The 19,210-nt window shown below is 34.8% G+C and overlaps 2 protein-coding genes across 2 annotated transcripts; both read left to right on the top strand.

The window, feature by feature from the left end:
* The first annotated feature begins 368 nt into the window (after window positions 1–368).
* hsf4 (heat shock transcription factor 4) lies at window positions 369–16,549 on the top strand. The gene is made up of 13 exons (XM_065278631.2): window positions 369–494; window positions 2,700–2,808; window positions 3,053–3,180; window positions 3,330–3,454; window positions 12,160–12,235; window positions 12,366–12,433; window positions 12,959–13,058; window positions 13,165–13,289; window positions 13,818–14,012; window positions 14,388–14,496; window positions 14,634–14,699; window positions 14,847–14,992; window positions 15,107–16,549. Exons 1-12 carry the CDS (start codon window positions 369–371, stop codon window positions 14,943–14,945), a joined length of 1,326 nt encoding a protein of 441 aa, XP_065134703.1. The 3' UTR covers window positions 14,946–14,992; window positions 15,107–16,549.
* Window positions 16,550–17,001: 452 nt separating this feature from the next.
* nudt21 (nudix hydrolase 21) lies at window positions 17,002–19,210 on the top strand. Its single transcript, XM_065282688.1, has 7 exons — window positions 17,002–17,251; window positions 17,656–17,856; window positions 17,943–18,006; window positions 18,179–18,268; window positions 18,463–18,538; window positions 18,618–18,732; window positions 18,867–19,210. Exons 1-7 carry the CDS (start codon window positions 17,133–17,135, stop codon window positions 18,886–18,888), a joined length of 687 nt encoding a protein of 228 aa, XP_065138760.1. The 5' UTR covers window positions 17,002–17,132; the 3' UTR covers window positions 18,889–19,210.

A 19,210-nucleotide genomic window follows, 5' to 3' on the forward strand; every position in this document is an offset into this window, starting at 1 on the left:
TTTCTGAACAACAACTGCAATACACAAATGACAATTCAAACTCATACCTTTGTACATCATCACACTCTCCGTACAGGTTGGGCATTGTGTTGTTTGGCGTGACAGTGTGGTATTATTCCAGGCTTTGTGTGGCTCTGTATTGTTCTCATTTGTTGAATGGGTTAGAGTGGTGATGCTGCAGGGCACTGCTTTATGCTGACTCTGACCTGCAAAAATGGAAGGGACCGATATGGCCCTGTGACCAATCCACAGATAGAGAGAAGGAGGAGACAGAGGAACGCATCAGCAACGCAGGTTCCAGGAAAGCATAGACTTGGAAATGGACTAACTTACTTCTAAATTAAAGAAAAAACAGGCTAAGTGTAGTCATGCAGGAGAATCCAGGCTCCGTAGGTGTGGATGGGGGATACGCCAGCAATGTACCTGCTTTCCTCACTAAACTCTGGACTTTAGTGGAGGACCCAGAGACCAATCATCTGATCTGCTGGAGCTCTGTGAGTTTATCTTGATACCATCCTTTGGATGATTTTTGTTGCCAACCATTGCCAACCATAAAAAAAATATGTGACTTTGTCTGTGAAATCCAGGCTTAAGCTTCATAATGTAATTATGAGATATGGAGCAGTACAGTTTGATTTCAATCATTGATTTTTACATTCATTTCAATGTTTGACATGACCTTACTTTTTCAATATTAAAGATTATAATATTACAATTATATTTTCAAAGAATGTTCTTTACATTAGGATTTTATAGAAAATGGTAAATCACAAGAAAATTACAGGCAAGGTCACTTAACTGTAAATGTACACTATGATGTTAAATCAGCATATATTTGTATGTTACTTTAACTTAACAAATTAAGTTAAACAACTTCAACTTGTTTTTATAAGTTATGTCAACTTGTCACCAATCACAAATTAAAAAAGTAGGTTGAAATGACTTGCAAAACCAAGTTGTTTAAACTTCATGCTGAATTTTTTTACAGTGTAGAGTAATGTAAGTTAATGCTGGAAGTAATGTTTGAACATGCAAAACAGGTGAAATGTGTTGATCAGTGTTTATTGTTAATAGAAAAGTAATTTTATCTGTGAGTGTATGAGGATATGTGCAGATGAAGCTTCAAAAGTAACATTACCCTGGAAATGTTGAGTTTCTGTACTAATATGTGACCCGGTCTATGAAATCCAGGCTAATAATATAATTCTGAAATTTGGAGCATTTTGAAGTTTGATTTCACTCACTGTTTTCAATCTTTATCAAAACCTTACTCAGTCAGTATTAAAGATATCATGGTTGTATTTTCACATAATGTTATTTATGTTCTTTATGAAGGACGTTTAAATAAATCACAAAAAAAATGACTTTAGATGGGTTTTTACAGGCAGGGTCAAACCACCATCTTGTGAAATTAGGCTAAAAGCTATATATTTGATTCAGTCAGTTGTGACCTAAATTGTATGAATTTTTTTTTTTAATTCAGCTAAAACCACACCTGAGAAAATAAACATTTAAATTATTCTATTTATTTTGCTTTATTCTTTATTATAATTATTTTCATCATCAGAAAGATATATATATATATATTGTTTAGTTCAAGGCACCTAATAATATCCATATTCAACTATCACATCCCTGTGTAATATCATCCATCCTTAAGTGTCCAACACAAACTATCTTCCAAGTTGAAGAAAAGGATCCCAAACTGTAGAAATATGTTATGTTAAAGAACACCAGGCTTTAATCAACATTTATTAAAACAATAGGAAGAATATGAAAATCCACTGAGGTTGAAAAGTATTGGAAGACTCTTATCCTAGGACATGCTTCACTGTGCTTTATTGATATTTTTATGTCTCGCTTTACCATTTAAGCAATGTCTTTCAAAAGGACCATAGAAAGTGGAATCGCCAGAGACTTTAGGGATACAATATTATATATAGATTATATATAGGTTCATTTTTATATTAGTATATTTATGTTTAGTATAGTTATTGAAAATGTGATTTATTGTGAGCTTTGATTAAAGGTTTTCTCTTTCAGCTGCTATGGACTTTTATGCTTTGCGTTATTATATTCATGGGTTATTCTGAGTTTGGATTTTTGTTAAATAGTAGTAATGCTTAATAATAATATTTTTACTCTACTCTGAAATGGCAGCCAGTCTGGTCTGTTTCAAAGAGGACATTTCACAAGACTTTTTTTTTAAGAACATAATTTATTATAGCATGTTAAAATTGCCACTTTGTAGGTGTGAGCAAAAATGTGCTGTGTCGTGGTTGGATAATGCAGATTAAGGGGCGGTATTATTCCCTTCTGACATCACAAGGGGAGACAAATTTCAATAACCTATTTTTTCACATGCTTGCAGAAAATGGTTTACCAAAACTAAGTTACTGGGTTTTTCTTTTTCACATTTTTTAGGTTGATAGAAGCACTGGGGACCCAATTATAGCACTTAAACACAGAAAAGTCAGATTTTCATGATATGTCCCCTTTAAACAAACAAAATCCCAAAATGTTCTTAGCATAAAAGAATTAACATTGCATCCAATCTTTAATCTTCTAGACAAACTGACTATCATAAACATTTGTAATATGTTCAGTGCCTCAAAGCTAATATTCAACATTTATAACCAGTCAGTGTCTGTATACACATTCATTGCAGAGGTGTTTGCAACTTGCTTTTCTTCTTCTAGACTGGCACCAGCTTCCATGTTTTTGACCAAGGCCGATTTGCCAAGGAGGTTCTGCCCAAATACTTCAAGCACAACAACATGGCAAGCTTCGTACGGCAGCTCAACATGTGTAAGTATCTGTATGAGCTGACAGACCTTTGACAGCTTCCTCAGACACTCGAAATCAAGAGTGTACATATCCGTGATATAGTCGAGTCAAACTTGAGTCTGAGTCAAGACCAACACACACCAGAGATCAAGTGTATGTGGATGTGGACTCAGTCTTGACTTGACACTCGATCTCTGGTCTTGACTCAGACTTGAAGTGGACTTGACTATAACACTGGTACATATCTTAACCTCTCACTTCTCAGACGGCTTCAGGAAGGTGGTGAATATTGAGCAGAGTGGGTTGGTGAAGCCAGAGCGAGATGATACAGAGTTCCAGCATTTCTGCTTCCTGCAGGGCCATGAGCAACTTCTTGAACACATTAAGCGCAAGGTGAGATGTTTGATCTCTGTATTCTCTTTCATTGTATGCCTTTGAGCCCTGAAACACACAATCAGGATAGGGATGAAGGTTTATTTATGTTCTCCCATCAATTGAATTGCTGTTCAAGCAAGATTGCAAATACGTGTGTTTGTTCTCAGGTGTCGATAGTGAAGAGCGAGGAGACCAAAGTGCGGCAGGAGGACTTGAGTAAACTCCTCTATGAGGTGCAGATGCTTCGCAGCCAACAGGAGACCATGGAAATGGAGATGCAGGATATGAAACAGTAAGCACATTTTTACATTTGTACCCTCAGAACTCACAAAAAACTGGAGCACAAACAACAGCTTGACCTTTCACATATTTTAGCCCTCAAAGTTTTACCTACTTCTTTTTTGGTTCATTTATGAGGTCCTGTGTATTGTGAATCTCAATGGTTTGGTGTTTTGTTTAAAAGAACATTCACTATATTCACTATGCATGTCACGTTGGGTCCAGTTTAACCTTTTAAATTTTGAATCATAATTTAACATTAAAAAATTAACCCTATCTATCTATCTATCTATCTATCTATCTATCTATCTATCTATCTATTGTATCTATCTATCTATCTATCTATTTATCTATCTATCTATCTATCTATCTATCTATCTATCTATCTATCTATCTATCTATCTATCTATCTATCTATCTATCTATCTATCTATCTATCTATTGTATCTATCTATATCTATCTATCTATCTATCTATCTATCTATCTATCTATCCATATATTGACTGTAAAAAATACTTTGCTGCCTTAAAAATTTTTGTTAAATCAACACAGATTTACAAGTCATGTCAACAGAGATGAGTTGTCACAACTTATAAAATATAGTTGAGAAAAGACAACTTAATTTTATAAGTTATAACAACTCACATGTAGTTATGACAACTCATCAATAGTCAAGATAAATAACAGTAAGTTGAAATGACTTGTAAATCCGAGTTGATTCAACAAATAAATTTAAGGCAGCAAAGTATTTTTTACAGTGTATCTATCTATCCATCCATCCATCTACCCATCCATCTTTCTACCTAGTCATCTATTGATTATCTATCCATCCATCCATTCATCTAGCGATTATTTATCCCTCTATCATCCATCCATCCATCCATGCATCTATCTATCTATCTATTGATTATCTATCTATCTATTTATCCATCCATTCATTAACCTATCGATTATTTATCCCTCTATCATCCATCCGTCTACACTGTAAAAAACATATTGTGAAATTCACAGTAATTAACTGGCAGCAATTGACAAGTAACTTACTTTAGAAAAAGCACAGTAAGTTACTTGTCAATTGCTGCCAGTTAACTACTGTGTTTTTTTTCTATAGTAAGTTACTTGTCAATTGCTGCCAGTTAACTACTGTGATTTTTCCGTACAGTAAGTTACTTGTCAATTGCTGCCAGTTAACTACTGTGATTTTTCCGTACAGTAAGTTACTTGTCAATTGCTGCCAGTTAACTACTGTGATTTTGCCGTACTGTAAGTTACTTGTCAATGGCTGCCAGTTAACTACTGTGATTTTTCCGTACAGTAAGTTACTTGTCAATTGCTGCCAGTTAACTACTGTGATTTTTCCGTACAGTAAGTTACTTGTCAATGGCTGCCAGTTAAATACTGTGATTTCTTTTCCACAGTAAGTTACTTGTCAATGGCTGCCAGTTAACTACTGTGATTTCTTTTCTACAGTAAATTACTATTGTCAATGGCTGCCAGGTAACTACTGTGATTTTTTTCCACAGTAATTTACTGGCAGTCATTGACAAGTAACTAACCAGAGATTATATGTTTTTAATATATAGTTCATTGTGGTTTTCCCTACAGCATTTGATTGGTTAGTTATTTTCTGTAAACATTCATCAATGTTCAAATAAAGTTGTAATGACCAGCCTTAAAGGTTGAGTTACAATTATTTAAAAACTCAAGACTGTTAAAAGAAGGAAATACAAAAAACAAATCTAAAACAATATAAAAGTCCAAGCGTGTTAAAAGTCCAAATGTGCAAAGTTTCCACTGTGTATATAAAATCCAAGAAAGTGATATCCAAAGTCCATAAAACGTAACTGGACAGGAAAGCCCAAATACACAAACTCCACAAACCAGCAACCGCTTGTTTTAGCTATAGCGTCAGCTAACCATGTGCTCCTGCTCCTTCCTTTTATACAAAGTTCCATGTCATGTGACCCCTCACATGACAGGCAGACGAAGCAAAATAAAAGACATACACACATAAAATAGCAAAAGGATAAAATGGCTAAGAAAACATGTTAAACTAATTTAAACTCAAATATACATAAGTCACAATAAAACATGTATCTTGTGTGATCATGTCACAACGTTAATGATCTAATTTAAATATGCTAAATTACAAAACAATACAATAAGTTTTCTGATTTGAGGGAAAATGCTACTATTTCACAGATATGTACTAAATTAAAAAATTTTTTTTACAGTCAAATACATTCAATAAATGCATGCTAACATTTGTAAATTAACATTTTAATTTGGATGAAAAAGTATGAATTCCCAAGAAATGTATCTTAAAACATCTTAAACTTTTGTTACAATCTAAAAATATCTAAATATAATTCAGTACAATCTGTAAATAAAACAAAATCATTAATTATAAATCAAAAGTACACTTCAAGTAAACTGTTAAAGTTTCCTCCAATTTTTATTAAACACAATATTATATTAAGTATAATAACTTAAATGCAAAACAAATTTATGTCTACAATATTTTCACTCCAAAATAAATAGTTCTAGTGCACAACACAACCATTGATTCTAAAAATGATTCTAAATTCAGAATCCTAATTTTACAGTGTATAAGTAACATTAAAATATGCCCAAAAAGGTCAGTGAAACCATACCACAACAGACAATGTTAAGAGATTGAAAAGCTGTTTTCATTTAAATTGCTAGTAATCTACTGGATCCTACAGTATGAATAAACATATTTACAAGATTTACTAAAAGTTAGAATTTATGTTTAATTCTATTCAACATGCTAAAACACATTATTGTTTAATTTACATTAAACGTGCCTGTATTGACATTTAAGTACGAAATAATATCAGCTTTGAGTGGACTAGTTATCAGATGTTTAAGTGAATCACCAAAACATGACTCCAAACAATGGACCTTTTCCTATAGATTATGGATCATATATGTGAACAAAGTTATTTATTAAGTTATTTATACACACTTCACTTTGATGAAACTGTGCAATTTTATTTCCTGTGTGCAGGTTTAGCCACTGGTAAAACTCTAATGGGACTGCTCTCCATTCAGATGGCTTATGTGTTTTCATGTCTCACCAGCATATGGCCAAGATGATTTCAGTGTAATACTGTTTAAAGTATCTATTAGCCTACCATGTGTATTTTCTCTAAAATTAAATATTTTAGCAGCAAAAGAAGTCACAGAAGAAGAAGCTAAGCAAGTTAACCCACAAACGAAGAAGAAACAGCAACTTGTTGTGTATAATTTGAGAAGACCAGTAATGATGGAAGTAAATAAACATCGACTTTTGATGGAATTTGAGTTAAATCACTCCCAGGGGCCTCATGCACCAATTTTTTTTAAGGGGGCACAGTGTCAACAGCTCACAGAAATTTGTGCATACACAGACATCAAACGAAATATTATAGAGCTTTCAGTCTTTTCCATGGCACTTACATTTCTAACAATCTGAAAACCCCTGCTTTCATGCAAAAACCTCCAAAATAAAAGTGATGACTACTTTCATATCATATACTATTCAATCGGAATAATGACACATTTGCATCATATTCACATCTGAAACGGCATGTTTTATTTAAGTCTTAATGGCTTGTTTAATTGTGTCATTAATGCATTTTGCACAACAACTACATTATCATATAAAATTAATGTAATTTTAAATCCATAAAGTATATAAACAACGAAAATGACATAAGCTATAGCCACGTGGTTGATTTTAATGTTCAATAATGATTTAAAAAAATATGTTTAGATAAAATTATTAGAGGAACGGATTTTTGCATTAAATTTTACCTCATGTGAGCATGTGAGATTCCGCGCCCGCGTGAACTTTGGCGAACTTTGGCGTTGTGCCAAGAAGATGAATCTCTGCTAATATAACGTTGAGACGGTCACATTTAAAACCATACATTTTCTACACAGAGAAGGTTAACTGCACATTACCGTACTGGGGTTTGGAAATGTTGTGAGCGTTTCTAACACGTTTTAATTCCTCAGATAGCCAAATGCAGCAGCAAGCCAGCAACTTCAGAGAGCTCTTGAGCGCGCCCAGACACTGATGACGTCTGCGACTGCGCTCTGACTGCAGCGCCAGCTGCCGCCAGAATAAAAGTAATGTAACATGATCAAAACACTATCAAAACGGCGAAAATCTCCGAAAAAGTGACAAGGATGCAGCACAGAATGTATAATATTGTGCATATTAACAGATTAAAAGTCAAATAACAGATTAATGGACGCTTATTTGATTTTGAGGTTGGATGAAAATCCATTGGCTCAAAAAAACCAAGGGGGCAGGTGCCCCCTCAGTTTGAATGGGCATGACGCCTCTGATCACTCCTCAACTTGGCTCATTTTTGTTTTCACCGTCACAAACGGAAATACCTATGACACAGTTTTTTTTACCTGACGGGAGGGGTTCTGGTGGACCAATCTGACGCGCTGTAGATAGACGCGCGTCAGTAGATCTGATGCGCTGTTAAAAATTTTGTGAGATGCGCGTCAGGCTACGCAGAGCTACGCACAGGCTACGGACCTACGCACGACTATAAATCGCCCTTTAAACTGACATACTGGGTGCATCCCAATTCAGGGGCTGTGGCCTTCCAAGGCCGTATCTGAAGGCAAATGACATCACCGGGCTGTGACGAAGGCTGTCACAATTCGAAGGCTCATTCATATAAAAGCCTCTTACTGTGGCCTTTTCCCCACTGATTCCGAGTTAGGGCTGTAACGCTATAGCTTGTCCCATAAAGACCTGCCTGATTATGCATCAAAAATCATAATCATTCAAAATAAAACAAAATCATTCAAAATCATTCAAAATATTCTTTATTATCATGAAAATACCTGAAACTATTTGAAGAACAGCAATATAAATATTCTTGTAGACATTTCCTGGAACAGCGTTTGCAATGCTAGCCTACTTCTTCTGTGGCACAAAGTTAGTTTCTGCACGAGAGCGCCCCCTGGCTTTTGGATGTGGCGGCATTTCACCGTAATTCATGCAAATTCATTAATTGAGAAAACGCGCATTTGCACGATAAATCGTTACAGCCCTACCGAGGATCCATAGATGTATCCTTCACAGCCTTGGCTATCCCAAAATTCAATATGAAGTCTGGGTATTTTGAAATAAACATTCAAAACTGTAGTTAAATAAAATTGTATATTTTGCTAATTAAAGGTCCTTGTGTCTGTTTTACTATTATAAATGATGTTTTAGTGATGTAAATTAATATTATTGCTGCAATGTTGTGTGTTGCATTTTGCTTTTGTATATTTCTAAGGTTGGTGAATTTTACATACTGTTGGATAGTTTAATCTGCATCAATGTGTTATATTTTCTAAAGTATACAAAGAACAATTCCCGCACACTATCTGCTTGATGAAAAAATGTATTTAATGAAAGTTGTGTTGCAACGTTTCGATCAACTGATCTTCATCAGGCAACTGATGAACATCATGTTGCTCTTCATGTTGCCTGATGAAGATCAGTTGATCGAAACGTTGCAACGCAACTTTCATTAAAAAAATTTTTTCAGCAAGCAGATAGTGTGCGGGAATTGTTCTTTGTTTTTTTTTTTGACTTTTTGTCGTCTTATCCTACGCACCCATCTATTGACTTCAGGTGTGCGACGCTAATTTGTTTGAATATTTTCTAAAGTAAAATAAAAAAATCTGCCACCATATTTATTTTTAAAAGTCTGATAGGTCTCAGCTTTTGTGTCCCAGTGACAAGCGTAGTGGGCGGGAAAAGCAAGTGATGCCCCCGTAGGCTAGACCGTCTCATTTAATTTCACTCCGTGGCGTTTAGAGGCTGCTGCCTTCAAATATTGAGCCTTGCCTTCAAAGTCCGCGGCCTTAAAAGGATCCAGACCCTGAATTGGGATGCACCCTTAGTTTGTTCAAACTAAACCAGTGCTCACGCAGCAGTCATTGGCCAGTTTACTGAATGACAGTCATATTAACCAATTATACTCAAAGCAACATGACGAGTCAGCCAATACAATTTGGTAACACTTTTTTTCGATAGTCCACTTTAGACATTTTACTAATTATAACTAACTTTGCAACTATTTATCCTACCAATCTTTACCGTATTAGTAGACTGTCTGCTTAATATCTATTCACACTTTATTGTGATGATATTGTGATAAGTATCTTTGCAGGTGCATGTCAACTTATTCCACTAACCCTAACCTCTTCCCTAACCCTAACAGTCTACTAATACTCTAAGGACAGTTAGACAGTTAGTTGAGATATAGTTGCAAATTAGTGAAAGTTGGTTCACATAGTTGAAAACTTATTTATAGTTGTATAAGTATTAAGTGTAACCTACAATTTATTTCAGTGTGGTAGCATATTAAATGGAATGTTGTGTGTACCATATTGTAGACAAAACAATAATCATAGTGACTTTCTCCTTTAAAGAAATAGAAAATAAATCTAATTTGTCATTACTAGCATAATACTCAAATATAATATAATAAATATACTTTAAAAAGGAATTCCCAACAAAGATTATTGAAGAAATAATTTTCTTCAGTTTATTTTGGGTATCCTGAATAAGATTAGACATCAGCATGTTGATAACAAAAATTGTTGTTGACTGGACTTAAATACATTTACTGTAAAATGTGCTGTAACACATCATGAAGTTTGATTTCTCAGAGTTTTTAAAAATAAAACTCAATCGGGTTTAAATGTCAGGAGTTCCTGTCGGGATGAAAGTAACACTTGTTACTCTTCTCCTACTGCCAATACTGTTGCATTATGTTGAAAATGTATATTTTTTATTTGATTTAATTTTATTGTGTTCAAACTGTTAAAAATGTTTTTTTTTTCAACAATTCAAGTTTGTACTGTCAGGTTGCTTTAGAAACATTTGATGAAACCAAAATTTAACCGAAAATACATAAAAACAAGATCATAGTCATGTTTATTTACTAAAAACAAGTGTAACACAAAAATCTATCTTGTTCTGTTCTGCTTTTGAGCCACCTATGTGTTACTTTTGTCCCTGCTGACAGAGTCTAAGGCCATTTTGTTTCCAAAATTTCACCTGGAATTCATAGTCCACACTTGAGTTACTGATCACAGCAAAAATATATCTGTCTAAAACTTTATCTTTTAAAATTAAGTTTTTCTGAAAAATTGTACTTTCGCCCCTGCTCACCCCTACTGTGAGTCTCTACAGTACAATGTTGGTTACTGTGAGTCTCTACAGTACAATGTTGGTTACTGTGAGTATCTACAGTACATTGCTGGTTACTGTGAATCTTTGCAGGATATTTTATTTACTGTGATTTTCTACAGCACATACCTTTTTACTGTGATTTTTACAGTTTAAAAACACTACTGTGATTTCACACTGAATGCACTGTAATCCACTGTGAACTTTATTACAGTTATTTGCTGTGCATGAACACAGTTAATTACTGTAGATTTCACAAGCATTTTTTACAGTGTATCAATCCATCTATTGATTATCTATCTATCTATCTATCTATCTATCTATCTATCTATCTATCTATCTATCTATCTATCTATCTATCTATCTATCTATCTATCTATCTATCTATCTATCCATCCATCCATCCATCCATCCATCCATCCATCAATTCATCTATTGATTATCTATCCATCCATCAATTCATCTAGCGATTATTTATCCCTCTATCATCCATCCATCCATGCATCTATCGATCTATCTATCTATCGTATCTATCTATCTATTTATCCATCCATCCATTAATCTATTGATTATTTATCCCTCTATCATCCATCCATCTATTGATTATCTATCCATCCATCCATCCATCCATCCATCCATCCATAGATTATCTATATATTTATCCATCTATACATCTAGCGATTATCTATCTATCTATCTATCTATCTATCTATCTATCTATCTATCTATCTATCTATCTATCTATCTATCTATCTATCTATCTATCTATCTATCTATCTATCTATCCATAGATCCATACATACATCCATCCATCCACCAATCCATCTTTCTACCTACTCATCTATTGATTATCTATCTATTTATACATCTATTCATCTATTGATTATCTATCCATCCATCAATTCATCTAGCGATTATTTATCCCTCTATCATCCATCCATCCATGCATCTATCCATCTATCTATCTATTGATTATCTATCTATCTATTTATTCATCCATCCATTAATCTATTGATTATTTATCCCTCTATCATCCATCCATCTATTAATTATCTATCCATCCATCCATCCATCGATTATCTATCTATTTATCCATCTATTCAACTTTTGATTATCTATCTATTTATCCATCCATCCATCTAGTGATTATCTATCTATCTATCTATCTATCTATCTATCTATCTATCTATCTATCTATCTATCTATCTATCTATCTATCTATCTATCTATCTATCTTTTGATTAACCATCTATTCATCTATTGATTATCTATCTATTTATATATCTATTCATCTATTGATTATCTATCTATCTATCTATCTATCTATCTATCTATCTATCTATCTATCTATCTATCTATCTATCTATCTATCTATCTATCTATCTATCTATCTATCCATCCATCCATCCATCCATCCATCCATCCATCCATCCATCCATCCAATAATATTAAAAAACTAACCATATCTATCTATCTATCCATCCATCTATCATAGGCAGAATGATGTTCTATGGCGGGAAGTGGTGTCACTGAGGCAGAACCACACACAGCAGCAGAAAGTCATTAACAAGGTAAGAAATAAACCCCACAGTGAGACAGAGAGAAATGGTGATGATGTTGAATGATGCGGTGATGCTGATTTTACATTGGATGCAGCTGAGTAATGTTCAATCACGCTCTGTTTCTCTCTTCTATTTATAGCTGATTCAGTTCTTATTTAGCCAGATGCAGTCCAACACTCCCAGCACTGTGGGAATAAAGAGAAAGCTGTAAGCGTTAACACGCACACACACAAACAAACACTTATCTAAAGCATCTGATTTTGTATTGACACACATTCACAAACAAAAAGAGCAAACAGAAAATAGCAATCAACAGCCTGATGAACACAAACACAGCAGAGGAAAGGCCAGCTCAGCTGGAAACAGTCAGCTGACACAATTCACAAGCCTCACTGCGATGAATGGAAATGAATGCTGAGTCAGACCCACTGTGCTCTTGCCCTCACACATGCACCCCCCCACACACCTGAACTGTGCCGCATGACCCTCTGTTAAAAGGTGCACTGTCAGCTAGTGTGACGCATAAGAACAAACTGGGTAAGAGGGACTGCAAGAGCCAGTGCTTATACCACAAAACATTGCTTAGCATTGATATGCAAGCTCCTTCCTGCACCATCTTACCACTAGGGGCTGTAGATTTATGCACAACAACAATTGTCATAAGGTCTTAACATTAAAAATTGATAATGTGGCTTTTTTTCCATTATCTGTTGCTTATTTCCGGCTCCCCAGTCCTTTGATGCTGGATGATGGCTGCTCTCCTCCTCCTGCCTCCAAATTCAGCCATAGTCACTCCATGGAGTCCTTGCAAGAATCTTTTTATATTCAGTCGGTGAGAATGTTTCTAATATTTAAGAGTCATCCCAGATGAGGTTTTCTCTATATATAAATCCAGAGAAGACAGAATCCCTATGTTTCTTTCTTTTACTTTCAACTAGCCTTCCACAGAAACTGCATCATGTTCCACTAGCAGTGCAATGACTGGAGGGCCAATAATCTCTGATGTCACTGAAATGTCACAGTCCAACACCATGGCTTTGCAAATGCAGCCAGAGGAATTAAGGTGAGCAGTTTACTCAAAAAATAAGAATTCTGTTATCATTTTACTTCATGCCCCTCTGAAACTATATCACCATCTGAGGAGAAAGAGTGGAAAAATCTAAAAAGCAGCAAAAGAAGCATATCAAATTTAATGTGATCTATTACTTTGTGCGCTACATTTATTATTATACAGTACCACACAAAAGTTTAGAAACACTTACTTAACATTTTTATCTATATTTTTATACATGATATAATAGTGAACTCAGCAAAAGTATGGCACAAATTTAACTATATAAAAGATTTTGTGACTAAAAGCAAAAAAAAAATCAAAACCTAAATACCACCTCCATCAAAAATTAGAAAATGATATGGATCAAAAGTTCTAAGCACATATTATACATTCATAAAATAAATCTGCTTTATCATTCAATGCTCAGGTCATTTAGAAATACCGGTTTGTTGGCAGAATAAGAGTCTGATAAAAAAAATGCTGATGCACTTAGAGGGTTTTGCATCTGAGCTCTTCATATGTTCACTGTTTGTTTAGGGAAAAGTGTCTGATGCTTATTAAGGAAGAGCCAGTGAGTCCTGGGGTGCAGGGACGAGGGGAGGGTGTCCCATTTGGCTCCTGTGAGGTGTGTGATGAGCCCCCAGTCCTTCCTGTTGCCATGGTACAGTCCGTCCTGGAGGGCCGAGGATCTAGCCTGGGAGAGAGAAGGGCCAAAAGACCCATACTGGAAAGGTAAAACACCTCAATAAAAAATAACAAATGGCTATTTACCAGGTATGATTTCTTTAGTACGGTAGTTGATATCAAAATATCTATTTGTCTAAGCCAGCCTAGAAGGCTAATTTACTGGTTTGGTTTTTTATTGTATGAGTAAAATATGGTTGATGGTTAACATACTTGAAAAGATTTAGTTAAATATATTATTCATAGTCACACTAGAAATGTGAACTTATAAGTGTACGACTTATAGAGCCTGTTGTATGAATCTACATTTATAAAACCCACAATCACAGACTAGCTAGATAGTAACCACTTAGCAACCTGCTAGAACACCTTATCAACCGTGTTCTTCAGGAACAAACAGCAAATACAACTTCTCTGTTAAAGACCAGAAATGCCTGATAGCGTGGATAATGTGGACGTGAATCTGGAGGACTTACAGCTGCTTCTGAGGAGTCACCAGCAGAGCACTGAACCCACTCCTGCAGGAATGGATGTAAGTATGAATATGCAGTATACAAAGAGAGAAATTATATATAAGTGAATGGAAGGACACAAACATTAACATTATTTTAATGGCTATAAAATACACAGTCTGATTAACCAATGACATCTATTTATACTTTGGCACAGCCCTTCACATTTAGTCTGCCTTTACATGAATGGAACTTTACAGAAATGGACCCAACCCTGAAATCTGTGAGTTTTCTTGAGCTATGGTAGATGAATAGATAATTTTGCAGGTGGTAAATTATTGTACTGTAATGTTATGCTTAATCATATGAGAGGTATTATACAGATCTACCCACTATATGGACAATTCACTGTGTATTTGTGTATGTGCAGGAGCTGGCTAGTGCCCTCATTCCTGGAACTGTATCCCAGTACATGTTTCAGGATCAGGAAGCAGAGGCCTTTCCCACTGCTGGCTACGAGGAACAGTGAAGCTCTGATACAACAGCCAGCGCAGATCCCTCGTGAGATTTATTCAGGTGCCTAATAACAACTTAATAACTAAAATCTGTGATGTAAATAAGCTGTAACTTTATAGTATTAAAATATACAACACATGTTTGGTTAATTGCTTACTTTGTTGTTTCTCTCAGAGGGACCCGTTTGAAACATTGCACTTGGATTGCAAGTTAACTCAAAACAAGAGAGGAGAATGTTGAAATTAAACTGGATGTAGGGGACATATCAAGTTTTACTGACCAGCCCTTTATGAAGATCATTACTTGCATAATAAGTCATTGATGGAAGGTGCATTTTTACATCGTTTGAAGAACATATTTCATGGGACTCAACTCCTTGAAAATGGGATAATTACCACATCGCATCAAGTTTTTCCCAGGATGAATGCAAATATTTTTCATTCTTTGGTAAATGAAATGCCAAGCAGAAAGGAAATTAAAAGCATTCCCTTCCCCATAATATTTATTAGGCAGGTGAATTGTATGCAATAAGATGTACATCATTGCAGCCGAAGTTTAAATGCACTTTAGTCTGTGTGTTGGAGTTTCTGCTTTGTGGAGATGTGATTGAATTTTCCTCTTATATTTTAATGTAAAAATATTCACATATTTAGTTCAAATAATGAACCGCACATTTGTATTTCATAAAATGTACCGGTTCAATCATATTAAGCATGTATTAATGTGAGAGGTCTAGGGGCTAGAAAACTGAAACAATGCACTGCTTTTTGCACAATTTAGTGTCGTTATTCTATCAATAATATTATAGTATCTGAATTAGATTAAGACATGAAGTATCTTTGTTTCTATTCTATCCTTTAGTAGTTGATCAGCTGAATTTACAGTTGTCGTCGATACATTTATATATTGTGTGATATTTGCCCTCATTTGACACAGATGTATTGACCACATTGGTTAGATGCTAAAGGAGACACTGAAACCTTTAACACAAGCACTATAGTTATGTGGTATTTATATTTTTAAATATTTAATTCAGTGTATTTCAACTGTTTTTTAAAACCCAGACTATCAACAAACATGAGCATATAACAGTGACAGCGTAAAAATTTGTTTATTGTTCCTGCCAAACCTCATATATGTAATGAGGGTAAATGAACACACAACATACAATAAACTTTAAAAAGAACATAATGCACTTTCCTAATTAAGGGCAGCCATGTAGCAAAGCAAAATACCCTAGATCTCTTACAACTGTTTTAATTATTGTTGCATTGATTTTATGATTTCCAAGAAAGTTGTTTGTTGATTTGATTTGTATGAATGGCAAGAATTATGATAAAAGTGGATTAAAAGAAATTGCACTAAGGGTGATAACTGTATTGGAAATAGATTTAATTCAGTGTTTTAATTCATTTTTCACTATTTCTACTTTTTCCTACCACAGAGTTATAATAAAATGGGTTATTTTGACTAGGGTGTTTTTCCACATGGATGAAAATGTATACTTTTTTTTCCATTTTGTGATCACTTGCACTGGTAATAAATGAATGTAGATTAAACCTGAAAGCATATTAAAATAAATGGAATTTAATTCTGGATGTAGCCTGTCGATGAATCCTCCACTGGCAATGCATGTTAAAAACTGTAAAACAATAAATTTATTTATAAAGCATGCAATAAATCTTAATTCTTTAAATAATAAATAAAAGAAAACATGCTTTTATATTATATATATTTTACTGTCAAATGATTACATGTGTATATAAAATATGTCCATCATAGACATATTTAAATCGGCTCTACAGAGTTTTATTTGCAGAATAGAAGAATACTGTATTCTCAAAGTAGGCTACTTGATATTAGTGGCGACACCACCCTATAAATCGCACAGTTCTAGTAACCAGGCAAGAATCCACGGCAGAAGTTATGTTTTGAAAATATGCTTATTTGGGTCCATACATTTACGTTTCCGCATCATTTTGGGGGGAAAAGAAACATCAGTGCTTAGAAGGCGAGCCGTAAAGCGACACGGAGTGCCGTAAACAGGAAGTATCTCTGATGTCCCGGATACGTTTCACGTCAGAGTGCCGTGTTTTGGTTTCATCGATAGGCTAATTTACCATTCAATCCGACTGCTATTGTAATCAGTCTGAAAAAGTGATTAGTGCAGTAATTAAACACCTATATTATCTTTCATACAATGTCAGTTGTACCTCCTAATCGATCATCTACCGGTTGGCCTCGTGGTGTAAATCAGTTCGGAAACAAATACATTAGCCAGCCGGCTAAACCGCTCACCCTGGAGAGAACAATCAATTTGTGAGTAATACTTTTAAATACGAAGATTTACCAGATTAATGTGCTTTCAGATAGGTTGTTTAACGAAAGCATGTTAATTTTAGTCGTGCATTTCTGCTGTAGCGTGAGTTAATATTAATCAGTACGCTACGCGTTTTGCGTAGCTGCCGCCTACTTGTTACAAAGCCAAATATAATCCCTATTTACACACCAATATGCACACGTTGTTCACTTCATAATTAATTTTTTTTAACAGCTCTCTCACATTTATCTTCCCACACCTCAGTCTCACAATAAGCAGATTTTTATTTTATATTATTGGTCCGATAAATTGATTATGGTCTATTTTATGCCTCATAACATGAGCATTTAAACCATCACTTCGGAATATCATAATGTTTTTTTTTTCTTTTTTTTTTTTACAGATACCCATTAACGAATTACACCTTTGGTACTAAAGAACCCCTGTATGAGAAGGACAGCTCGGTAGCTGCACGCTTTCAGCGGATGCGCGATGAGTTTGAGAAAATCGGGATGCGGCGGACGGTGGAAGGTGTTCTGATCGTGCACGAGCACAGACTTCCTCACGTGCTGCTTCTGCAACTTGGAACAACATTCTTCAAACTGTATGTGAAATGAATTTTGGTCTTTGCAGATTTTTGTGTGGTGGGCATTTGAACATAGGTTTACAATTTATATATTGTGTTTACAGTCCTGGTGGTGAGTTGAACCCTGCAGAAGATGAAGTAGAGGGGTTAAAGCGACTCATGACAGAGGTATTGTTAATACTCTAAACTAGAGGTATTTAAAACAGTGTCAAAATGAATTTAAGATGATGTTTTAATCAAATTTGTTAAATATGAGGACAATATGAAGCCCTTCAATTCAGAGAACAGGGAGAAATATTGCATTGGTGATTAATTCTAACTAAACTAAATTTGTCGTCAGATTTTGGGCCGTCAAGATGGGGTGAAACAGGACTGGGTAATTGATGACTGTATTGGGAACTGGTGGAGACCAAACTTTGAACCACCTCAGGTACATAATCCCTTTGTATGCTATATTTTTTTAATATATATTATTTTTGCATGAAATATTAATGTGTGCTGTGTGTAATTATTGTGTATATTTAAATACACACACATTCATGTATGTATTTAAGAAACATTTACATGTATATTTATTAATATTTTATATAATCTATATTTTCTGTGTTTCATTTTTTTCCACAGTATCCTTACATTCCAGCACACATCACTAAACCTAAAGAACATAAGAAGCTTTTCTTAGTACAGCTGCAGGAGAAAGGTACGACAGAATGTGTTTTGTTTCCTCAATGCTTTTTGTACTGAAAAGTGTGCTTAACTTGCGTGCTGTGTGTCTTTAGCATTGTTTGCTGTGCCAAAGAACTACAAGCTGGTGGCCGCTCCATTGTTTGAGCTTTATGATAATGCTCCTGGTTATGGTCCTATCATATCCAGTCTTCCACAGTTGCTGAGCAGGTGAGATATAACTCTTTTACTGAATGTTTTACGTTGAGAATTTCTCTTTTTAACAAAATGCAAAAACTTTATTTGCTAAAGGAATTGTAAAACTTGCATTCATTTTGTTGTTAACCTACTCTTCCCCCACACAGATTTAACTTCATCTACAATTAAAAGGCATGAGGTTGTGTCACGGTCATGGGCTGTCTCTGTGAGCTCAGTCTGATGGAAATCAGAGGGGTGATGGATGAAGTGATGGTGATTGGGAGATGAGGAGGTCCAGTCTCCCACTTCCTGGCATGTTTTCAGTCATTGCTTCAAATCACACTAAATTGTGTGCATATTTTTTGTTTTCTCCATAGATACATGGCAAGTCTATTGTGTAAGCATTTTCATTCTACATTTTTATGTTTGACTAGTTAGTGGATATTAGAAAAAAAGTTTTTTTAACCTTGTATATTTGACCATGTTTTTTACAATAAATTGTTGTCTGTGA

This window comes from Paramisgurnus dabryanus, chromosome 9, assembly GCF_030506205.2.
Source record: "Paramisgurnus dabryanus chromosome 9, PD_genome_1.1, whole genome shotgun sequence".
NCBI classification, from domain to species: Eukaryota; Metazoa; Chordata; class Actinopteri; order Cypriniformes; family Cobitidae; genus Paramisgurnus; species Paramisgurnus dabryanus.

What these genes read in the sequence shown, in the direction of transcription:
- hsf4 (XM_065278631.2), top strand. Translation starts at nt 369, where the DNA reads ATGCAGGAGAATCCAGGCTCCGTAGGTGTGGATGGGGGATACGCCAGC. An exon ending in TTGAACACATTAAGCGCAAG is followed by an intron (nt 3,181 to 3,329) that starts GTGAGATGTTTG and finishes GTTTGTTCTCAG; the next exon opens with GTGTCGATAGTGAAGAGCGA. An exon ending in ATGCAGCCAGAGGAATTAAG is followed by an intron (nt 13,290 to 13,817) that starts GTGAGCAGTTTA and finishes CTGTTTGTTTAG; the next exon opens with GGAAAAGTGTCTGATGCTTA.
- nudt21 (XM_065282688.1), top strand. Translation starts at nt 17,133, where the DNA reads ATGTCAGTTGTACCTCCTAATCGATCATCTACCGGTTGGCCTCGTGGT. An exon ending in AGTACAGCTGCAGGAGAAAG is followed by an intron (nt 18,539 to 18,617) that starts GTACGACAGAAT and finishes GTGTGTCTTTAG; the next exon opens with CATTGTTTGCTGTGCCAAAG. An exon ending in CTTCCACAGTTGCTGAGCAG is followed by an intron (nt 18,733 to 18,866) that starts GTGAGATATAAC and finishes TCCCCCACACAG; the next exon opens with ATTTAACTTCATCTACAATT.